At 52.4% G+C, this 16,549-nt stretch overlaps 1 protein-coding gene across 9 annotated transcripts in view; it reads left to right on the forward strand.

The window, feature by feature from the left end:
- ABCB9 (ATP binding cassette subfamily B member 9) overlaps positions 1–12,456 on the forward strand; it is a 42,391-nt gene extending 29,935 nt beyond the window's left edge. For 7 of the 9 annotated variants that reach the window (XM_086347436.1, XM_086347438.1, XM_086347434.1 and 4 more), the window contains 7 exons: positions 54–251; positions 1,553–1,681; positions 3,762–3,950; positions 4,440–4,613; positions 7,193–7,352; positions 8,883–9,019; positions 11,222–12,456. In XM_086347436.1, the coding sequence (XP_086203562.1) occupies positions 54–251; positions 1,553–1,681; positions 3,762–3,950; positions 4,440–4,613; positions 7,193–7,352; positions 8,883–9,019; positions 11,222–11,482 (1,248 nt within the window). In that variant the 3' untranslated portion in view covers positions 11,483–12,456. Of the gene's footprint in view, positions 1–53; positions 275–1,552; positions 1,682–3,761; positions 3,951–4,439; positions 4,614–7,192; positions 7,353–8,882; positions 9,020–11,221 lie in introns of all 9 variants that reach the window. The other 2 variants (XR_015144443.1, XM_086347441.1) reach the window with 2 other exon arrangements.
- The last annotated feature ends 4,093 nt before the right edge of the window (positions 12,457–16,549 follow it).

Consider the following 16,549-nt stretch of genomic DNA (forward strand, 5'->3'; position numbering starts at 1 on the left):
TGTGCCTGTCTGTTTTGAGGTCTCCTTCTCTTTGTCCCCACTCCCACCCATAGAGGCTCTCCAAAGAGGTCCAGAGTGCCCTGGCCAGAGCCAGCAGCACGGCCGAGGAGACCATCAGCGCCATGAAGACAGTGCGGAGCTTTGCCAACGAGGAGGAGGAGGCAGAGGTGTACTCGCGGAAGCTGCAGCAGGTGTACAAGCTGAACAGGAAGGAAGCCGCAGCCTACATGTACTACGTCTGGGGCAGCGGGGTACGTGCCCCCAGCCTGGGCAGGTCTGACACAAAGACGGGGGACCCCTTAGTCAGTACATTAGCCCAGGTCCCTGCATGCTGGTGTGACACTTGACTCTGTCCCGACTTTCTGCTTGTCCTCAGAGGATCTTTCTGGAAAGAAATGTAGACTCCTGTGAATGTCCGCCCAGGACACCCCTTCTTACCTCTCACCTGGGTGTGGGGTGGCTGGGCAGGAACTTTCTTTTCCCTGTTGGGGAGACACCCCTGCCAAGGTGGGGAGTCACCCCGAAGCCACCTGGGGATGCGACCTGGGCGGCTTCCCGGCAGGTCCTAGAGTGTCCGGCTCACTCCCTGGGGACGCGTTCCAGCCCCTCCTGGAGAAGAAGCATGTGGGGCCTGTCACTGTGTGCTGGCCACACCCGAGGGTGGGCTGTCGGGGAAGAGCTGGGGTAGGCATGAGGAGGGTTTGGGATATAGGGCAAGGAAGGAGCCGGTGGTCTACAGACAAGCAGGGGATAAGGACCTTCTGGGACCTCCCCCCACCCAGGGCAATCCCTCCTCAAAAGTGTCCAGCCAGAGGGGAGAAAGGCCTGGAATCCAGCCAGCCAAGTCTCCTGGCAATCTGCCCACCAGCAAGGGCGCCTCTTGCTGCTTGTGCAAAGGCACTGTGGTCCAGCTGTGGGTCTAGTTCCGACCCAGCATCACTGGCTTGGAATGAGGAGGGGCAGATAGGGACCCCGAGTGGGTTGTGTCACGGGTATGCAGGTTCCACTCCTCTCACAGACACTCCCCCGGCACCAGAGGGGGCAGGAAGCAAGCACACCCCAGACACAGCCCCTCCTTCCTGGTAATACTGACCTCATCTGCTTGGCCTGGCTTGCGGTGTGACCTTAGCCAAGGGACTCAGCCTCTCTGAACCACGCTCTTCCCAATAAGAAGGAGACGAATAGCTCCAGCTTGGCCTCGCTGAGGCGCTTGGGAACTGTGTGTGTGTGTGTGTGTGTGTGTGTGTACGCCAGGGCCTGACAAAGAAAGCCTTGTTCCCGACCAGGCTCATGGCCTGTTCCAGCAGGGGGCCTTTGTAGGGAAGAACTCCCTAGTTGGGGTGGGGAGGGTGTGAGTGACAGAGGGGCACCAGCTCGTGGGAGGCCGTCCCTGCCGCTGGCTGGACGTGCAGTTTGTGACTGTGAGTGCAGAGTCCACAGCTGCTCTCACCTCCCCTGCAGCCTGTGGGGCGGGGGGACAGAGGGAATGGGGTTGTGGACCTAAGTCAAGGCCCCGCCGTGAGTCAGACTCTGCTTTCCGTCTGCCCTCCAGCTCACGCTGCTTGTGGTCCAGGTCAGCATCCTCTACTACGGGGGCCACCTCGTCATCTCGGGGCAGATGACCAGTGGCAACCTCATCTCCTTCATCATCTATGAGTTTGTCCTGGGAGACTGTATGGAGGTGAGGGGCTGGCTGGGGGAGGGAGGGGTCCCGGGGAGGAGGGAGAGGTGAGGGGGAGGGATCTGAATGGGGGTGCTCCAGGGTCCACAGGAGGTGGCATTTCTTCCTAAAGGACATGATAATACCAACAAGGAGACTAACGTGGGACAGCAACTTTGCAGAGCAGAGTGGCAGCAACAGAGATTATTTCAGAAGATGCCCCTGAGCACCTGTATGAGGCCCAGTGCTCCCCAGGTCCCCACTTCCCGGAAAAAGCAGCTGAGGCTCAGAGTGGTTCAGGGACCTGCCCCCCCATGTTCGTAGGGGTTCCCAGTTCCAAGCCAGATGGTCTGACTTTATTTTAACCCACTTTAAAGAGCAGCTCTATGAAAAAAGAACAGAGTGGGTTTGTTTTTTAAGTGGATTATATCATATATATATATATATACACACACACACATACAGTATTTCAATTTTATTTTAAAATTTATTTGCCTGTGCCTGGTCTTAGTTGCAGCATGCAGGATCTAATTCCTGGACCAGGGATCGAACCCGGGCCCCCCGCATTGGGAGCATGGAGCCTTAGCCACAGGAGCGGCAGGGAAGTCCTTGTAGATTAACTCTTAATTTGGCTTCTCCCACCAGCAGGTCCTGAGATGAGGGAGCTGTGGAGCTTGTGCCTAAATTGCCATCAGTCACTTCCAGAGGATGCATAGAGTGAGGGTGTTAGTTCTCTGGTCCGACCCCACCCCCCCACAAAGCCCTCCAGCACTAAGGTAGAGCCTGTGTGTCCTGCAGTGATAAAAGCCCAAAGATGTGGGGGTCAGGGGCGGGCTGGTGTCTTCTGCAGACCGCACTTTGCCTTAGCTCCAGTCAGACCCTCAGTGTCATTTGAATCAGCGTCAAGGAAGCCATGCTTCAGGAACATCCACAGCAGTGGGCAGACATGTGTCCCAGGATTCCAGTGTGGCACGGTGTATAACAGTGAGAAGTTAAATGCTTGTTAGCCAGCGATTGGGCAATACGGTATATCCGTATGCCACAAACAGTGCGTCTGTGCTACAAAAACGAGGCAGCAGCCACAGGAGCGAGGCAGAGCTGTGTGCACTGGTGCGGAGAACACCAAGACACAGAATTAGTGCAAAAGCTAGTCTCTGAGTCATAGGGATGGGCTGATCTCATGGTTTTCTTTCGTCTCAAAATTATTTAATTATGTACTTGCATGTGTTTGTAAAAGCACAGAGAAAGGACTTGAAAGACACAGTTCCTGATAACCGGGACCACCTCTGGGATGAGGGACAGAGGACAGTGTCTACACAGCACTTGTGTCTTAATATGAGTAATTCTATCTGGATGTTAACAGCTGTGGTGTTTTGAGGGCTCCCTATGTGCTGAGTACTGTCTTCACAGAACCATGATACGGGCACTAATATTACCCCCATTTCACCAACCAGGACCCGCAGTCACAGGTCATAAGGGCCTGAACTCAGGAGCCAGATGCCGGGGTTTGAATCCTGGCTCTGCTGCTTCTCCATGTGTGTGGCCTGGGGGAAGTTACTTGAGCACTCTGTGCTTCGGTTTCCTTATCACCACAGAGGAGCTAATGATAGCAGCTACCTCATAAGACATATATGCACTCAGTAAAATGAGTCATTATTCACATTTATACTTGTGTATATTTTTACCCAAGGAAATGTATAGTATACATTTAAGGCTGTTTTTATCATCGAAATTTAAAAATTCTGTGGCAGCTGAAAGAGGAAGGTCCAATTCCTGTTCTGCTACATTCTGGCTTCCCTGCAATTTCATTTCTTCTTCTGGGGGGTGATAAGGCCTACCCTGCTGGACAGTGGTGAGGTTTAGCTGTAACACATAAAGCATCAGTATTTTTTATCACTGTCTTCATTTTTTGCATCATGGTCCTGGTCTGCTGTATAAGCAGGTGGGGCTCGGACAGCCTCCTGTGACCATGCCCCCCTGTCAGACCTGCTGCTGTGTTCTTGCTCTCTCTGCACCCACTTCATCCCTCTGGTACCATGGTGAAGGGGACCTAGGATTGGGGTGTCAATGGGTCAGGAACATGTTTCTCCTCCCCCCACAGTCCGTGGGCTCCGTCTACAGCGGCCTGATGCAAGGAGTAGGGGCCGCTGAGAAGGTGTTTGAGTTCATTGACCGGCAGCCAACGATGGTGCATGACGGGAGCTTGGCCCCTGACCACCTGGAGGGCCGGGTGGACTTTGAGAACGTGACCTTCACCTACCGCACTCGGCCCCACACCCAAGTCTTGCAGGTGAGAGAGGGCCTGAGTACCCCCACCACCACCCCCAATCATCCTTTCCCTCCTCCCATCTCTCTCGCACCTCCTACAGGGCAGGCCGTGGCAGTGCAGCCAAGAATACAAAAAGCAGAGTCCCTCCACTCCTGGAGTTGGGCTCTTGTTGGGGAAGGCAGAGCGTTAACAGAAGGATTCCAAGAGCAATGCTAGGAAGGCAATGAATCGGGGCAGTCTGCAGAGATGGTACTACTAGTCCAAGAGGGCTTCTCGGGGGAAGTGACTTTTGATCTGGGACCTAAACAAGGAGCAGGAGCCAGCCAATGGCTCTCTGCAGAGAACATTCCAGGCAAAGGAGACGAGTATAAAAGTGCTGTCAAGGCCTAGAAAGGAGAGCCTTCTGGGGCGGCGGCAGTGGGGCAGGCTGGGAAGGGTGCCCGGGGCCTCTGAGACCAGGGCCTCTGAGTGAGCCAGCGGCCCCGCCTCGTGTCTGCGTGTTCCTTGCAGAACGTCTCCTTCAGCCTGTCCCCAGGAAAGGTGACTGCGCTCGTGGGGCCATCGGGCAGCGGAAAGAGCTCGTGCGTCAACATCCTGGAGAACTTCTACCCCCTGGAGGGGGGCCAAGTGCTGCTGGACGGGAAGCCCATCGGCGCCTATGACCACAAGTACTTACACCGAGTGGTAGGCGCACGGGCCTTTGCTGCCCTCCTCCGCCCTTTCCCTGTTTGACCTTCTCTCGAGAGCACTAACAGATGCAGGCAAGAGGGCTCAGGATACACACATAGTTCAAAGGATTATCACCGGGATTTCCTGGGTGGTCCAGTGGCTAAGACTCTGTGCTCCCAATGGAAGGGGCCCAGGTTTGATCCCTGGTCAGGAAACTAGATCCCACATGCTGTAACTAAGACCCAATGCAACCAAATAAAATATAAAGAAAAAAAAAGGATTACCACCAACGTAACACCACCCAGTTCAAGAAATAGAACATTCCAGCACTCCAGAAGCGCCCCGCCCCCCGCCGCCCCACTCCATGTGCCCCTTCTTTGCCTCCCAAGAAGCGCCATCTCACCCAACCTTCATAATCATCACTTTCTTGCTTTTCTTTTGTTCTTCCCATCGCTGTGTGGCTCCCCAGACAGCGCAGCTGTGTTTTGCTAGTTTTGAACTTCATCTGACTGGCGTCATAACATGTGTATTCTCTGTGTCCTGTTTCCTCCACTCAGCGTTATTTGTGAGTTTTCCAGGTTGAGGCTGTGTTTGTAGTTCCCTCATTTTCATTGTTGGGAGATAATCCACTGTGTAAACATGTCACAGTCCATTTGCACATTCTGTTCTTGATGGACAGTTGGGGGTGTTTCCTGTTTTTTTGTATCAATATTTAGCAACAATATTGATACGGACAGCACTGATACTGTCTGTATGTCCTGGTATGCACTGGTGGGTAGGTTCTCCCAGAGTGGATGAGTATCCGCAGCTCTAGTAACTCCTGCCATTAAGGTGGTTTACTTTTTTCTTTTTTCAACTTTATAGTCCCACCAGCAGTGAAAGAGAGTTCAGGTTTTTCACACTTAAATGATCTCCAGTACTTAAAGGAGGCTATTCATGACCTTACGGTTTTGGGTAACCTTCTCAGACAGGTGCACTCAACATCTGATCCTGAGCTGCTAGAAGAGCAGGGACACCCTGGGCGGTGTTCAGGTTGTGCACTATACGGGAAACACCAGCTACCGAGCGGACGTATTTACATCAGCAACAGACGTTAAGTTACGCGAGAGCCTGGGTTGGCACAGAGACTCCAGAACTTCCAGCTAGTTGTAGATGCTGGTGGAGGCCGCAGATTGTGACCTCTTCCCACTCGTGTGTATATAACCAGGGGTAGGTGGTGGAGAAGTGGTCTCAGGTATGCCACCACCGGGCTGCTGCCCACCGGAGTTCTGGCAGTGGCTCCTGGACAGAGCTGCTCAGGCTTTGCAATAGTGGACACGCTCAGATACTTAATCTCAGATACCTAGTATCAGTCCTGTTTCTGTAACCAGTTGGTGAGTGTCTACAGGTGGTTCTTTGAGGTCTTTTGCATTTTCCTGGTGACTAAAGATTTTAAGTCCTTTTTCATACGTTTCTTGGACTTTTGGATTTCCTCTTTTGTGAATATCCTCTGTTTAAATTTTTAATTTTCATAAACCCAAAGCAGTAGAACTCAACCATCTAACTATATTCCCATATATTCAGAGAATTTTGTAACAAACACATGAGAATCCCCTCCACCTCCCCTTTTGAATTCCACCCCATGGCACGGTTCAGCATTATCAGTTTAGTCAACATCCTTCCCTTTCCAGTGTGTTTCCCATCTTTACATAAACATATCTACATGTAAAGTCTTCCCTGGTAGCTCAGTGGAAAAGACTCTGCCTGTAACACAGGAGACGCAGGAGATACGGATTCAATCCCTGGATTGGGAAGATCCCCAGGAGAAGAAAATGGCAATCCACTCCACTATTCTTACCTGGGAAATGCCATAGACAAAGGAGCCTGGTAGGCTACAGTCCATGGGGTCACAAAGAATCGGACACGGCTTAGCAAGTAAACAGCAGCAACAATAATATATAAAGACACATATACTTTTTTTTAAAACAAAAATAGAATCATTTTATATTTATTAAAAATATATATATAGCAGCTTGATTTTATAGAAGTACTATAATCATTTAATCCTCAATTTATGGACAATTAGATTTTTTTTCTTTTTCCTATTTACAGTATTGTAGTGACATCCTCCAACTACATACACATTCCTGAAGCTGGGACCCTGAGACAATAGTTCCTTTCTGTTGGTCTCTAAAAGGGAGGGGGCACCAACCGGGAGGTCCCTGTGGCCTCTGCCTGCTCTGGCCTCTTGCTTCTTGCCATGGACAGACTCACAGAGGCACACTCCACACTCTCTCACTCTCTTTTCTTCCAGGTCAGAGGCAGCCAATGAGCTCTGTCTCGGAGGTCAGGGAACTTGGCTGAGCCCAGAGCAGCAAGCTTAGCGGGGCCCCCAGTGTGTTGGTCAGGGAGGCTGAGGGCTTGTGCAGAAAGTGGACTCCACTGTTTGGAAAGAAGAGAGGCCACTGAATGCAGCAGCCGCCGGCCGTGGGCCCTGATCAGATTTCAGACTTGAGGCCCCAGGCATCAGCCGGGCCCGGGGCTGGTGAGGTTCCTGGTGACTGCTGGACTGATGCATTCCCGGCCTCCCATGCCCCCTCCTTCCTCCTCCACAGATCTCCCTGGTGAGCCAGGAGCCAGTGCTGTTTGCCCGCTCCATCACAGACAACATCTCCTATGGCCTGCCCACCGTGCCCTTCGAGACGGTAGTGGAGGCTGCCCAGAAGGCCAACGCCCACGGCTTCATCATGGAGCTCCAGGACGGCTACAATACAGGTACAGGGCCCGGAGCATCACCTCCACTGTGCCGGAGGTCCATCCTCAGGATTCAACCCTCTGAGCTACGCGTTGCCCTCTGCCAGCTGCTCTTTATTATTTCAGGGGAAATCCACGTAACATAAACAACTGTTTTTAACTATTTATCTATTTATTTATTTTGCTGCATTGAGTCTTGGCTGCAGTACTTGGGAGCTTTTGTTACGGCTCTCAGGCTTAGTCACCCCCTGCATTGCAAGGCAGATTCTTCACCACTGGGCCACCGGGGAAGTCCCTAAACTTAACTATTTTAAAGTGAACAATTCAGGTACTTCCCTAGTGGTCCAGTGGTTAAGACTCTGTGCTTCCACTGCAGGGGGCATGGGTTTGATCCCTGGTCAGGGAACTAAGATCCCACACGCCGTGTGGTGCGGCCAGAAATCAATACACTTAGTGCATTCACAGGGCTTTAAAACCGTCACCTCAGTTTAGTTCCGAAACATAACTGTTTTAAAACGGTATATGTATTATATTATTTATAGTTACTTTATGTGAATAAGTATTTTAACTTAATGAGTTGAACAATATATTAACTTATAGATTTGATTTAACGTATTTTAAAATTTTAACTCTTGCAGCAGGGCTATTCACACAGTTCAAAACTAAAAAATTAGACCTAACTATATCCAGTGAAAAGTTTCATTTCATCCCAGTCTTCACTACCAGTTCCCTCCGGCCCCCACCAAAGCTTCTTTCATTAATTTCTTACATGTCATTTTGAAGTTTCTTTATGCATATATGAGTATGTGTTTTTAGTTCCTCCCACCATTTACAGAAAAACAAAACAAAACAGCACCTTATATTCTGCACCTGGTTTTTTTTTGAGTGATGCCTTTTTTTCCCATATTGATACCTAGAAAGCTACTTTTTTTTTTTTTTTAAGCTACTGCACAGTATTCTACTGTGTGGCTTTATAATACTTTCCTCAAAAATAACTGGTTTCCTCAGTTTCCTACTGATAGACAATTTGTATTGTGTTTTTGGTTTGGGGGTTTTGTTGTTTTCAGTTAACAGTGCTGTGAGTCACAGTGCGCGAGCAAGTAAATGAGCAGGAAATATTCCCAGAAATGGGTTTGCTGGTCCAGGTGTGTGTCTGTAATTGTGGTCTGTGTACTCACACAGCACAACCGGACACACAGAGGAGTGTGCACAGGGATCTCAGCAGCTGTACCCCAGGAAGACTGGGGGTGCCCCCTCAGCCACCCCAGCACAGTGTGTTCTCAAACATTTGGAGTTTTGCCAGATTAATAAGTAAAAGTTGGCATCTTGGTACAACCGCACACAGTCATGATTTGTTTGCCCCTTATGAACAGGAAGAGGGAGCATTGTTCCGTGAAGTTTCCAGCCGGCGGCCCTCTCAGCCCCACCTTTCCCGGGGAGCAGAGCTCCCTTGACAGAAGGGAAGGGCAGAGGCAAGGGACTGCTCGTCCCTCCCCAAGGGCCACCCAGACTCCCCTCCCACTCACTTGACCCTGTGCCTCCGCCCCGCAGAGACAGGGGAGAAGGGTGCCCAGCTGTCCGGGGGCCAGAAGCAGCGGGTGGCCATGGCCCGGGCTCTGGTGCGGAACCCACCCGTTCTCATCCTGGACGAAGCCACCAGTGCCCTGGATGCGGAAAGCGAGTATCTGGTGAGTGGGGTGGCGGGTGATGCTGGAGCAGAGCAGCGGACAGGTGCTGGGAAGGGCTCAGGGTGGCTGTCGGGACTCTCCCAGGCCAGCTTCCTGGATTGGGGTGTCCCGGAGCTGAGGGCAGAGAGCGGGGACGGAGGAGACGCAGGTCATGGTCACTCAGCCCAGCCTCAGGGCTCTAGGTGTTGAAACCAAATGCACCTGGGTTTGAATCAGGAGAGGTGGGCCCTGGATTAGGAGCTCTGCCCTGGAGCGCATAACCTGAGTGTCTTACTCCAGCTCTCATGTCATTGATAGAGGGGCCCACAGTGTATTTGAAGACTTAGCTACCCCTATCTCGCCATGGATCCATTCATTTATCACACGGTATTTAATCCCCGCCTCCCGGGCACCAGCGCTGTTCTGGGTGCCAGGGTCACATTGGCCCCTGCCCCCAAGGTGTTTCCAGTCCAGGGCGAGAGACAGATAACAAGGAGACAAGGGTGAGTTTGCCCTGGGGGCTGTGCTATGTAGAAAATGAAACAGTCCTGTGGTGGAGAGGTTGAGAAACATAGCCGGCCATTAGTTAAAGCTGGGAAAACAGATTTTATCCAGTAGCTAATAAAGCAGGGGAAAGAGCTGAGGTCTAAGATTTGTGCAGGGGTGATGATGGTGATGGGGCAGCCATTTCAAAGGGAGATTGAGGATGCAGGGAAGGGGCGGGAGCAGGGCTCAGGGGAGACTCACATAGGGCTGGGAGCTGGCAGACAGTGGGCAACCACTCGAATTAGGATTCCTGTCCCCCACCGAGTCTGGGAGATGGGGCCCTATCCTTCCAATGACTACATTTCAAAGGAATGACAGAGAGAGACATTCCTGAGCTTTAGGAGATTTGCATATGTATCTCCATGGGACAGAGGAAGGTTGACAACTCTAAGCCCCTTTTGGTACATAAGTGCTCTAAGAAAGGGGGCTCAGCCACCACCCAGCACGTGTTGGTTAGGACACTCAGTTCTCCTGGCGGCACTTAGGGGCTGGGGTCATCCCAGGGACAAGGCTCTGGCCCTGCAGGAGCCCCCTGGAATGTGGCTGCCTTACTGCAAGGTTCAGATGGGGTCACACGGGCCCAGAATTCACGTGCAGAGCCAGGGTCATCAAGGAGCTATTGAGCTGAGACCAGAAGGGAAAGGAGCCAGTCAGGGGGATCCAGGTGAGAGCATCCTGGGGAGAGAGGGGCAGTGAGGGGAAAGGCTCGGAGCAGGTCCACAGCCAACCCCCCAAGGTCAGCATGGTTGATGGTGGGGGTCGAGCGTGGTGAGGTCGGGACAGAGTCATGGTGGGTACGCCAGCTGTTCAGGCCCTGGAAAGGGTTTTTTTTTTGTTTTTTTTTTTAGAGTAGGTTTACGTTTAAAGAAAGTTGAGCAGAAAGTACAGAGTTCCCATATATACCCCTTCCCCCAAACAATGTCACCTGTTATTAACATTTTACATTAGCAGTATATTAGTTCCCATTGAAAATTGGTATTAGTGCATTGTCATTAACTCAAGGTCACCATTCACATCTGGGGTCCCTTTGTGTTGCGAATTCTATGGGTGTTAACAAACGCAGGATGTCATGTTATGCAGAAGAGTTTCACTGCCCAAAAATTCCCCCCAGGAGTTTGGGTTTTATCCGAAATAGGACAAGAAGCTTTTGGAGGGCTTGGAGCGCGAGTTCAACAAGAACTGATTAAAAGTATTAAATCCACGTGGGTAGCGCGCCAGGAAAGTTGCCGGGATCCAAGCGAAAAGGAACGGTGGCAGAGGTGGAAAGATGGAGCAGAGAGACCCTGGGGAGATGGGGCTACAGAATTTGCTGATGAGTCAGGTTTGGGGGGTGAGGGAAGGATGAGGAAGCAGGTGATGCTGGTTTTGTTGGCATGAGCTCTGAGGCTGACGGTGAGACCATTAACCAAGACCAAGGTTAGGGGAAGACCATGTCGGGAGCCCTTCCATCATTCACTGAGTGCTGCCCCATGTCAGGCTCTGAGCTCTGTCCCCCAAGGACAAAAACTCAGGAAGCAGGTCCTGTGCAAGCCCTCGCTTGAAGCCCCAGGAGAAGAAGAAGCCCCAGAGAGGCTGAGCGTCCATGGGATGTGGTGGACCCGGGATCTGAGCCAGGACTGGGTGGGGTGGTGGGCGGCGGCAGTGCCCGTGTGAGCCGGTGCCCTCCTGTGTCCGCAGATCCAGCAGGCCATCCACGGCAACCTGCAGAAACACACGGTGCTCATCATCGCGCACCGGCTGAGCACGGTGGAGCGGGCACACCTCATCGTGGTGCTCGACAAGGGCCGCGTGGTGCAGCAGGGCACACACCAGCAGCTGCTGGCCCAGGGCGGCCTCTACGCCAGGCTGGTGCAGCGGCAGATGCTGGGGCTCGAGCCCACCGGGGACTTCACAGCCGGCCACAGGGAGCCGCCAGGCAACGGCAGTCACAAGGCCTGACCGCAGGGCCCCGCCTCTCCTGGTGGGGCAGAGGCCCCGGAGCCGGCCTGGCAGAGGTGCCCACGGGGGCCCCCCATCCTGGCCGCCCCACTGCCCTCTGAGCCCAAGCCCATGGCACTGGAAGGGGAGGGCCACCTGCCCTGCCCCACAAGTCACCGCTTCCTGCATCTCTTCCCCGGGTCCCTGCCCTATTCCCCAGGCCACCACCAGCCCCCTGCTGCCATGAGCCACCCCTGCCAGTCTGGGCACAGAGACACCACTGGTCTCTCGGGCTGGTCTCCCGAAGCTTCTAGACGAAGGTAGAACTACCTTTTTAAACCAAGATCTTAACCAGGTTTTTTTACTGCTTGGTTTGATGGCCCCCATCAACTCCTAGATTTCAAAAACATTTTTCTAATTGGGAGTAATGATGGGCAACGTCCCTGAGATGTTCTGGAAACTTCTGAGCCAGGAGTGAATGGCCCTTCTCCCTAAGAGCCTGGGGGGATGTCAGGGAGAACTGGGCCTCTGCTGTTTGCCCCTGGAGAGAAGGGGCTTCCCAGTCCCTGTGGTGGTGGGAACACGGCGGGGTGGAGGGACTTCCCATCTTGCCCTCTTCCCAGCTTCGTGAGTCAGGCCAACAGTGGGTGGGGAGTGGAAGGCACCTGCCTGCCTATCACCCCCCAAATCTAAGCCAGTCTCACTGTGAACCACTACAAACCTTAACTAGGGGAGTGAGGGGCTGGCCAGGCCTGGCGGAGCCTCGGGGGGTCCCCGGCCCAGTGCCCAGCTTGAACCCCCTCCCTCTGGCTTGCCCCTCCTCGCGCCCTCTCCCCTGGCTGGCAGCGCCCTCCCCACATCTGCTCTGCCGTTCTGAGGCTCTCTGGACGTCTGGGAGTCCGGTGCACGGGACGCCGGCAAAGCCCAGGTCTGGCTTTGTAGGGGGGTTGTGAGATGTTGGGAGAACCTGGGTCAATAAAGTATACTACCTCTGACTCCTGACCTCTGACCTCTTCCTGGGCTATCTGCCTCATCGCCTGGTTAGGTTTCTTCATCAGGCACTGCCTGGTGTAATTGTGGGGAGACTCTGGGTGGTCTAGGGCCTTCCCCCCATCCAGTGTGCGGGTGCCCTTCACATCCCCAGGATCCCCAGCGCAGACACTCACATCCGTCCATCTGTCTCCATGGGGCTTGTGCAGGATAACAGATCGGTCTCCACTAAACCCCCGGGGTCTTTTGTGCCTCCCGGGAAAGCCGAGACCCAGCAAATGCCACCTGTTTTTTTCCATCAGGGACAGAGCACCCTACGCTCACCAGCCCATGGCACCAAGACATGTTGCCCAGCAGTACAGCTCAATCAGAAGGGAGGCTTAGGACTGGACACAGGAAGTTCCTGGTGGCAGTTCTTACTTGCTGAATTGTGCAGAAGTCTGGGGTCCCGGGAGAGGGGCTGGGGCAGTGGCTTTTACCAACAGGTATGGAAGTATTTGAATATTTTTAACAACCAGTGAAGTCACACTGCATACACCAGCTCCATGTCTGCCATGTATCCATTTTCCTGCCAAATAAATCGAGGCCTGAGGCCCAGACCATGGCCAGCTCAGTCCCCTGCGTGCCCTCAGGGGCTTGGACCTGCCTTGAGCATCTTATTTATCCAGGACCCTCTGGCTCCCTCCCTGAAGAAGCCATCGTGAACCTGAGAACTGGGTGCCCCAGCAAGAACCTGCTCAGGCCCAGGCTGGGGTTTCAGGTGGAATTGGAGAGATACCAGGTGCTTAGTGTCTGATCTCATTTAATCCTCACAACCACCAATTCTCTCCGCATTTTAAAGTTGAGGAATCTGAAGCTCAAAAAGGTTAATTGATTTACCCTACACTACACAGCCAAGACCCCTCAGCTAACCCCCGCCAAGATCAGGGAATGAAAAAGTTTCAGGGCATTGTGTTATCTGGACTCTTTTTGCTGTGCTTACCATTCCATGATAAAAATAAACACAAATTTTAAAATGCTGTGAAAACCCAGCAAGACACATGTTGTTCAGTTGCTCAGTCGTGTCTGACTCTGCAACCCAAGGACTGCAGCACGCCAGGCTTCCCTGTCCTTCACTATCTCCTGGAGTTTGCTCAACAAGATTCATAGGTGAGCTCAATTCAGGCAGGAGGAAGGTTGAGACAACTGTAAGGAGCTTCCCCATTTGTCTTCCCCGTTCTGGGCCTCGGTGTTCTCACCTGTAATGGGGGATGTGTCACAAGGGTGGAAGGAGAAATTGAACCTCTTGCCTGGGAAGGTGGGGGCCCTTGAAGAAGGGTGTGCTGGTTTCCTGTGGCCTCTGTAACCAATGACCACAAAGTAAGTGCCTTAAAGCAACAGAACCATATCTTTCCCAGACCTGGAGGCCAGAAGTCTGACAGGGCTGAGCTCCTTCCGAAGGCTCTAGGGGAAGATCCTTCCTGCTTCTGGCGGCTCCAAAGGTTCCTGGCTTGTGGCTGCCTCCCTCCAGTCTCTGCCTTCATCATCACCCGGCCTTCTTCCCCGTGTCTCAAATCTCCCTCTGCCTTTCTCTTGTAAAGACGTGTGACATTGGATTTTGAGCCGACGTGAATTATCCAGAATCATCTCACCTTGAGATTCTGAACCAGGTCTGCAAAGACCCTTTTTCCAAGTAAGGTCACTCTCACGGTTTCCAGGGATTTGAGATGGATCTCTTTAGGGGGAACCTTGCAGCCTTTGGGCTTTCCCAGTGGCTCAGCGGTAAAGAATCCACCTGCAGTGCAGGAGCCACAGGAGACTGGGGTTTGATTCCTGGGTTGGGAAGATCCGCTGGAGGAGGGCATGGCAACCCACTCCAGTATTCTTGCCTGGAGAATCCCATGGACAGAGGAGCCTGGTGGGCTACAGTCCGTGGAGTCACAAAGAGTTGGACATGACTGAGTAGCATATACCTTGCAGCCTTCTTTCACGTGGTTTTTGCATCCCCTACTCTGCCCCATCCCAGGGGCCCCTGCCCCAGCCCAAGGCCACCTCAAGACTTCCTGTTTGGTTTGGGGGTTGGGGGTTGCAATGCTCAGAGGGCAACAATAGCCATGCTTGAGTCAGGCTGGTTGTGACAGGGATCATGGGACTGGAAGCAGAGGCTTCAGACCGGACCAGCCTGCTGCTGCCAGGTCATGTGTCCCTCCTGTCAATCAGATCCTGGCCTCTGAGTGCTGAGAACCCTCCAGGGTGTCTCAGTGCATCAGGTCCAAACGCCTCCCTGTGGCCTCTGCCTGCCTTCCAGTAGCTCCTCTCCCTTCTTGCTTCTCCTTGAGCGAGTCAAGCTCATTCTTGCCTCTGAGCCCTTACACTGCCTGTTCCTTCTTCCTGACACACTGTTCCTCCCCCTGGGTTCCCAGATGATCCTTTCTCATTTCTCTCTCAGCTCATGGGTCCCCTCCTCCTCGGCAGGTACTGAGTGTGGGGTTTCCCCCGGTCACCCTGATCTGTTATCATCACAGCACTCATCACCCCCTGAAATCTCTGCCTCTTTTGTTATGTTCCAGGCACAGGTGTGCATGCTTTATATGAGCTGCATCACATAATCCTCATAAAACCTCTGAAAGGTAGGTACAGTGTCATCCCTGCTTTATAGATGGGGAAACTGAGGCACAGAGAGGTTAAGCCACCTGCCCAAGACCACTCAGCTAGTAAAGAGTAGAACCAAGATTCACACCCAAGAAGAATATGTATGTTTGATCCCAACCACACAACACCTGTGAGCATGAAGACTTAAGGGTGTGGATTGGGGCAGGCAGGTTAACCTGCAAGGGAAAGCTGCCCATCAAACATGAGACTTGAGTTCTTAAACCTGAGCCTCTCCAGGAGCCAGGTAGGTATCATAGGTGAGTGAAGCCAGCCAGATATAATAAAAATCAGACAATGTCTTGATTTCTCTTTTGCTTTTCCACTTTTGGCATAGTACAGAGAAAATCTGTTCAATTAGTCCGTAAAATATGGTGCAAGCTTGAAGATAAGTGGTGACTGAAGCTCTGTCAGTTGTTGCTATTTAGTTGCTAAGTTGTGTCCCACTCTTTGCGACCCCATGGACTGTAGCCCGCCAGGCTCCTCTGTCCGTGGGATTCTCCCAGGCAAGAACACTGGAGCAGGTTGTCATTTCCTTCTCCAGGGGATCTTCCCAATCCAGGGATCAAACCCACATCTCCTGCATTGCAGGCAGATTCTTTATTTTTCTTGCCATAATTGGTGACAATAGGGGATGGTGGGGATCGTGGCAAACAGGAGAGCTCACACCCCTTTAAAGAGCATGGCTAGGGGACTTCCCTGATGGTCCAGTGGTTAAGAATCTGCCTCCTGATGCACTGGATGTGGGTTTGGACCCTGGTCGGGGAACTGAGATCTGACACGTGTTGGGGCAACTAAGCCCGTGTTCCACGACTAGGGAGCAGCCCGTTCACCACAGCTAAAGATCCTGCATGCCAAAACGAAGATCTGATGCAGCCACAAATAAATAAGTAAATTTAAAAATAAATAAAGGGGATGGCTGGGACTCAGCTCCAGATCTGGGGACATAGAGAAAGGTGGCCTCGAATTAGCAGATTTTCAGATGTTTCCAGAGAAGTTGGAAATTTCCAATTGTCATGTGAGAGTTTATAGATTTTTTATAGAGTGGCTCAATTACATTTACAAGACCAAGGGTAAATATAACACCTCCCTAGTCTTTGGACTGTGAGTTATCCATTAGCAACCTCTGTGCTGGACATTCCTGTTCTCCAAAGTTCTTGGAGTTTCTCCAGCAAGGCGCTTCCATGGGGATCCCCCCAGCCCAACTCCATTCTTGCCCAGACTCCTCCTTCCCTCCTGCCCCATCCCCCTCTCTTCACCTCATCCCTCTCTCCCAGCCTCAGAATTCCAGATTCTTCTCCCTCTCCCAGGCTGAAGTCAGCTCCAGCTCCCTAAATTGCAAATGTGAACCCCAGCATGGGCCCTAGCCAGCCAAAAGAACTTTCTGGAGACTAAGCAAGCCCCTTTCTGGAAGTTACGTATGATTTTCGAGAATAAATGTTTCATTTTGGAATCATTTTAGGTTTGCAG

The sequence above is a fragment of the Bos grunniens genome, chromosome 17, assembly GCF_055505025.1.
Source record: "Bos grunniens cultivar Pamir isolate PY7600 chromosome 17, Bosgru_T2T1.0, whole genome shotgun sequence".
NCBI lineage: Eukaryota > Metazoa > Chordata > Mammalia > Artiodactyla > Bovidae > Bos > Bos grunniens.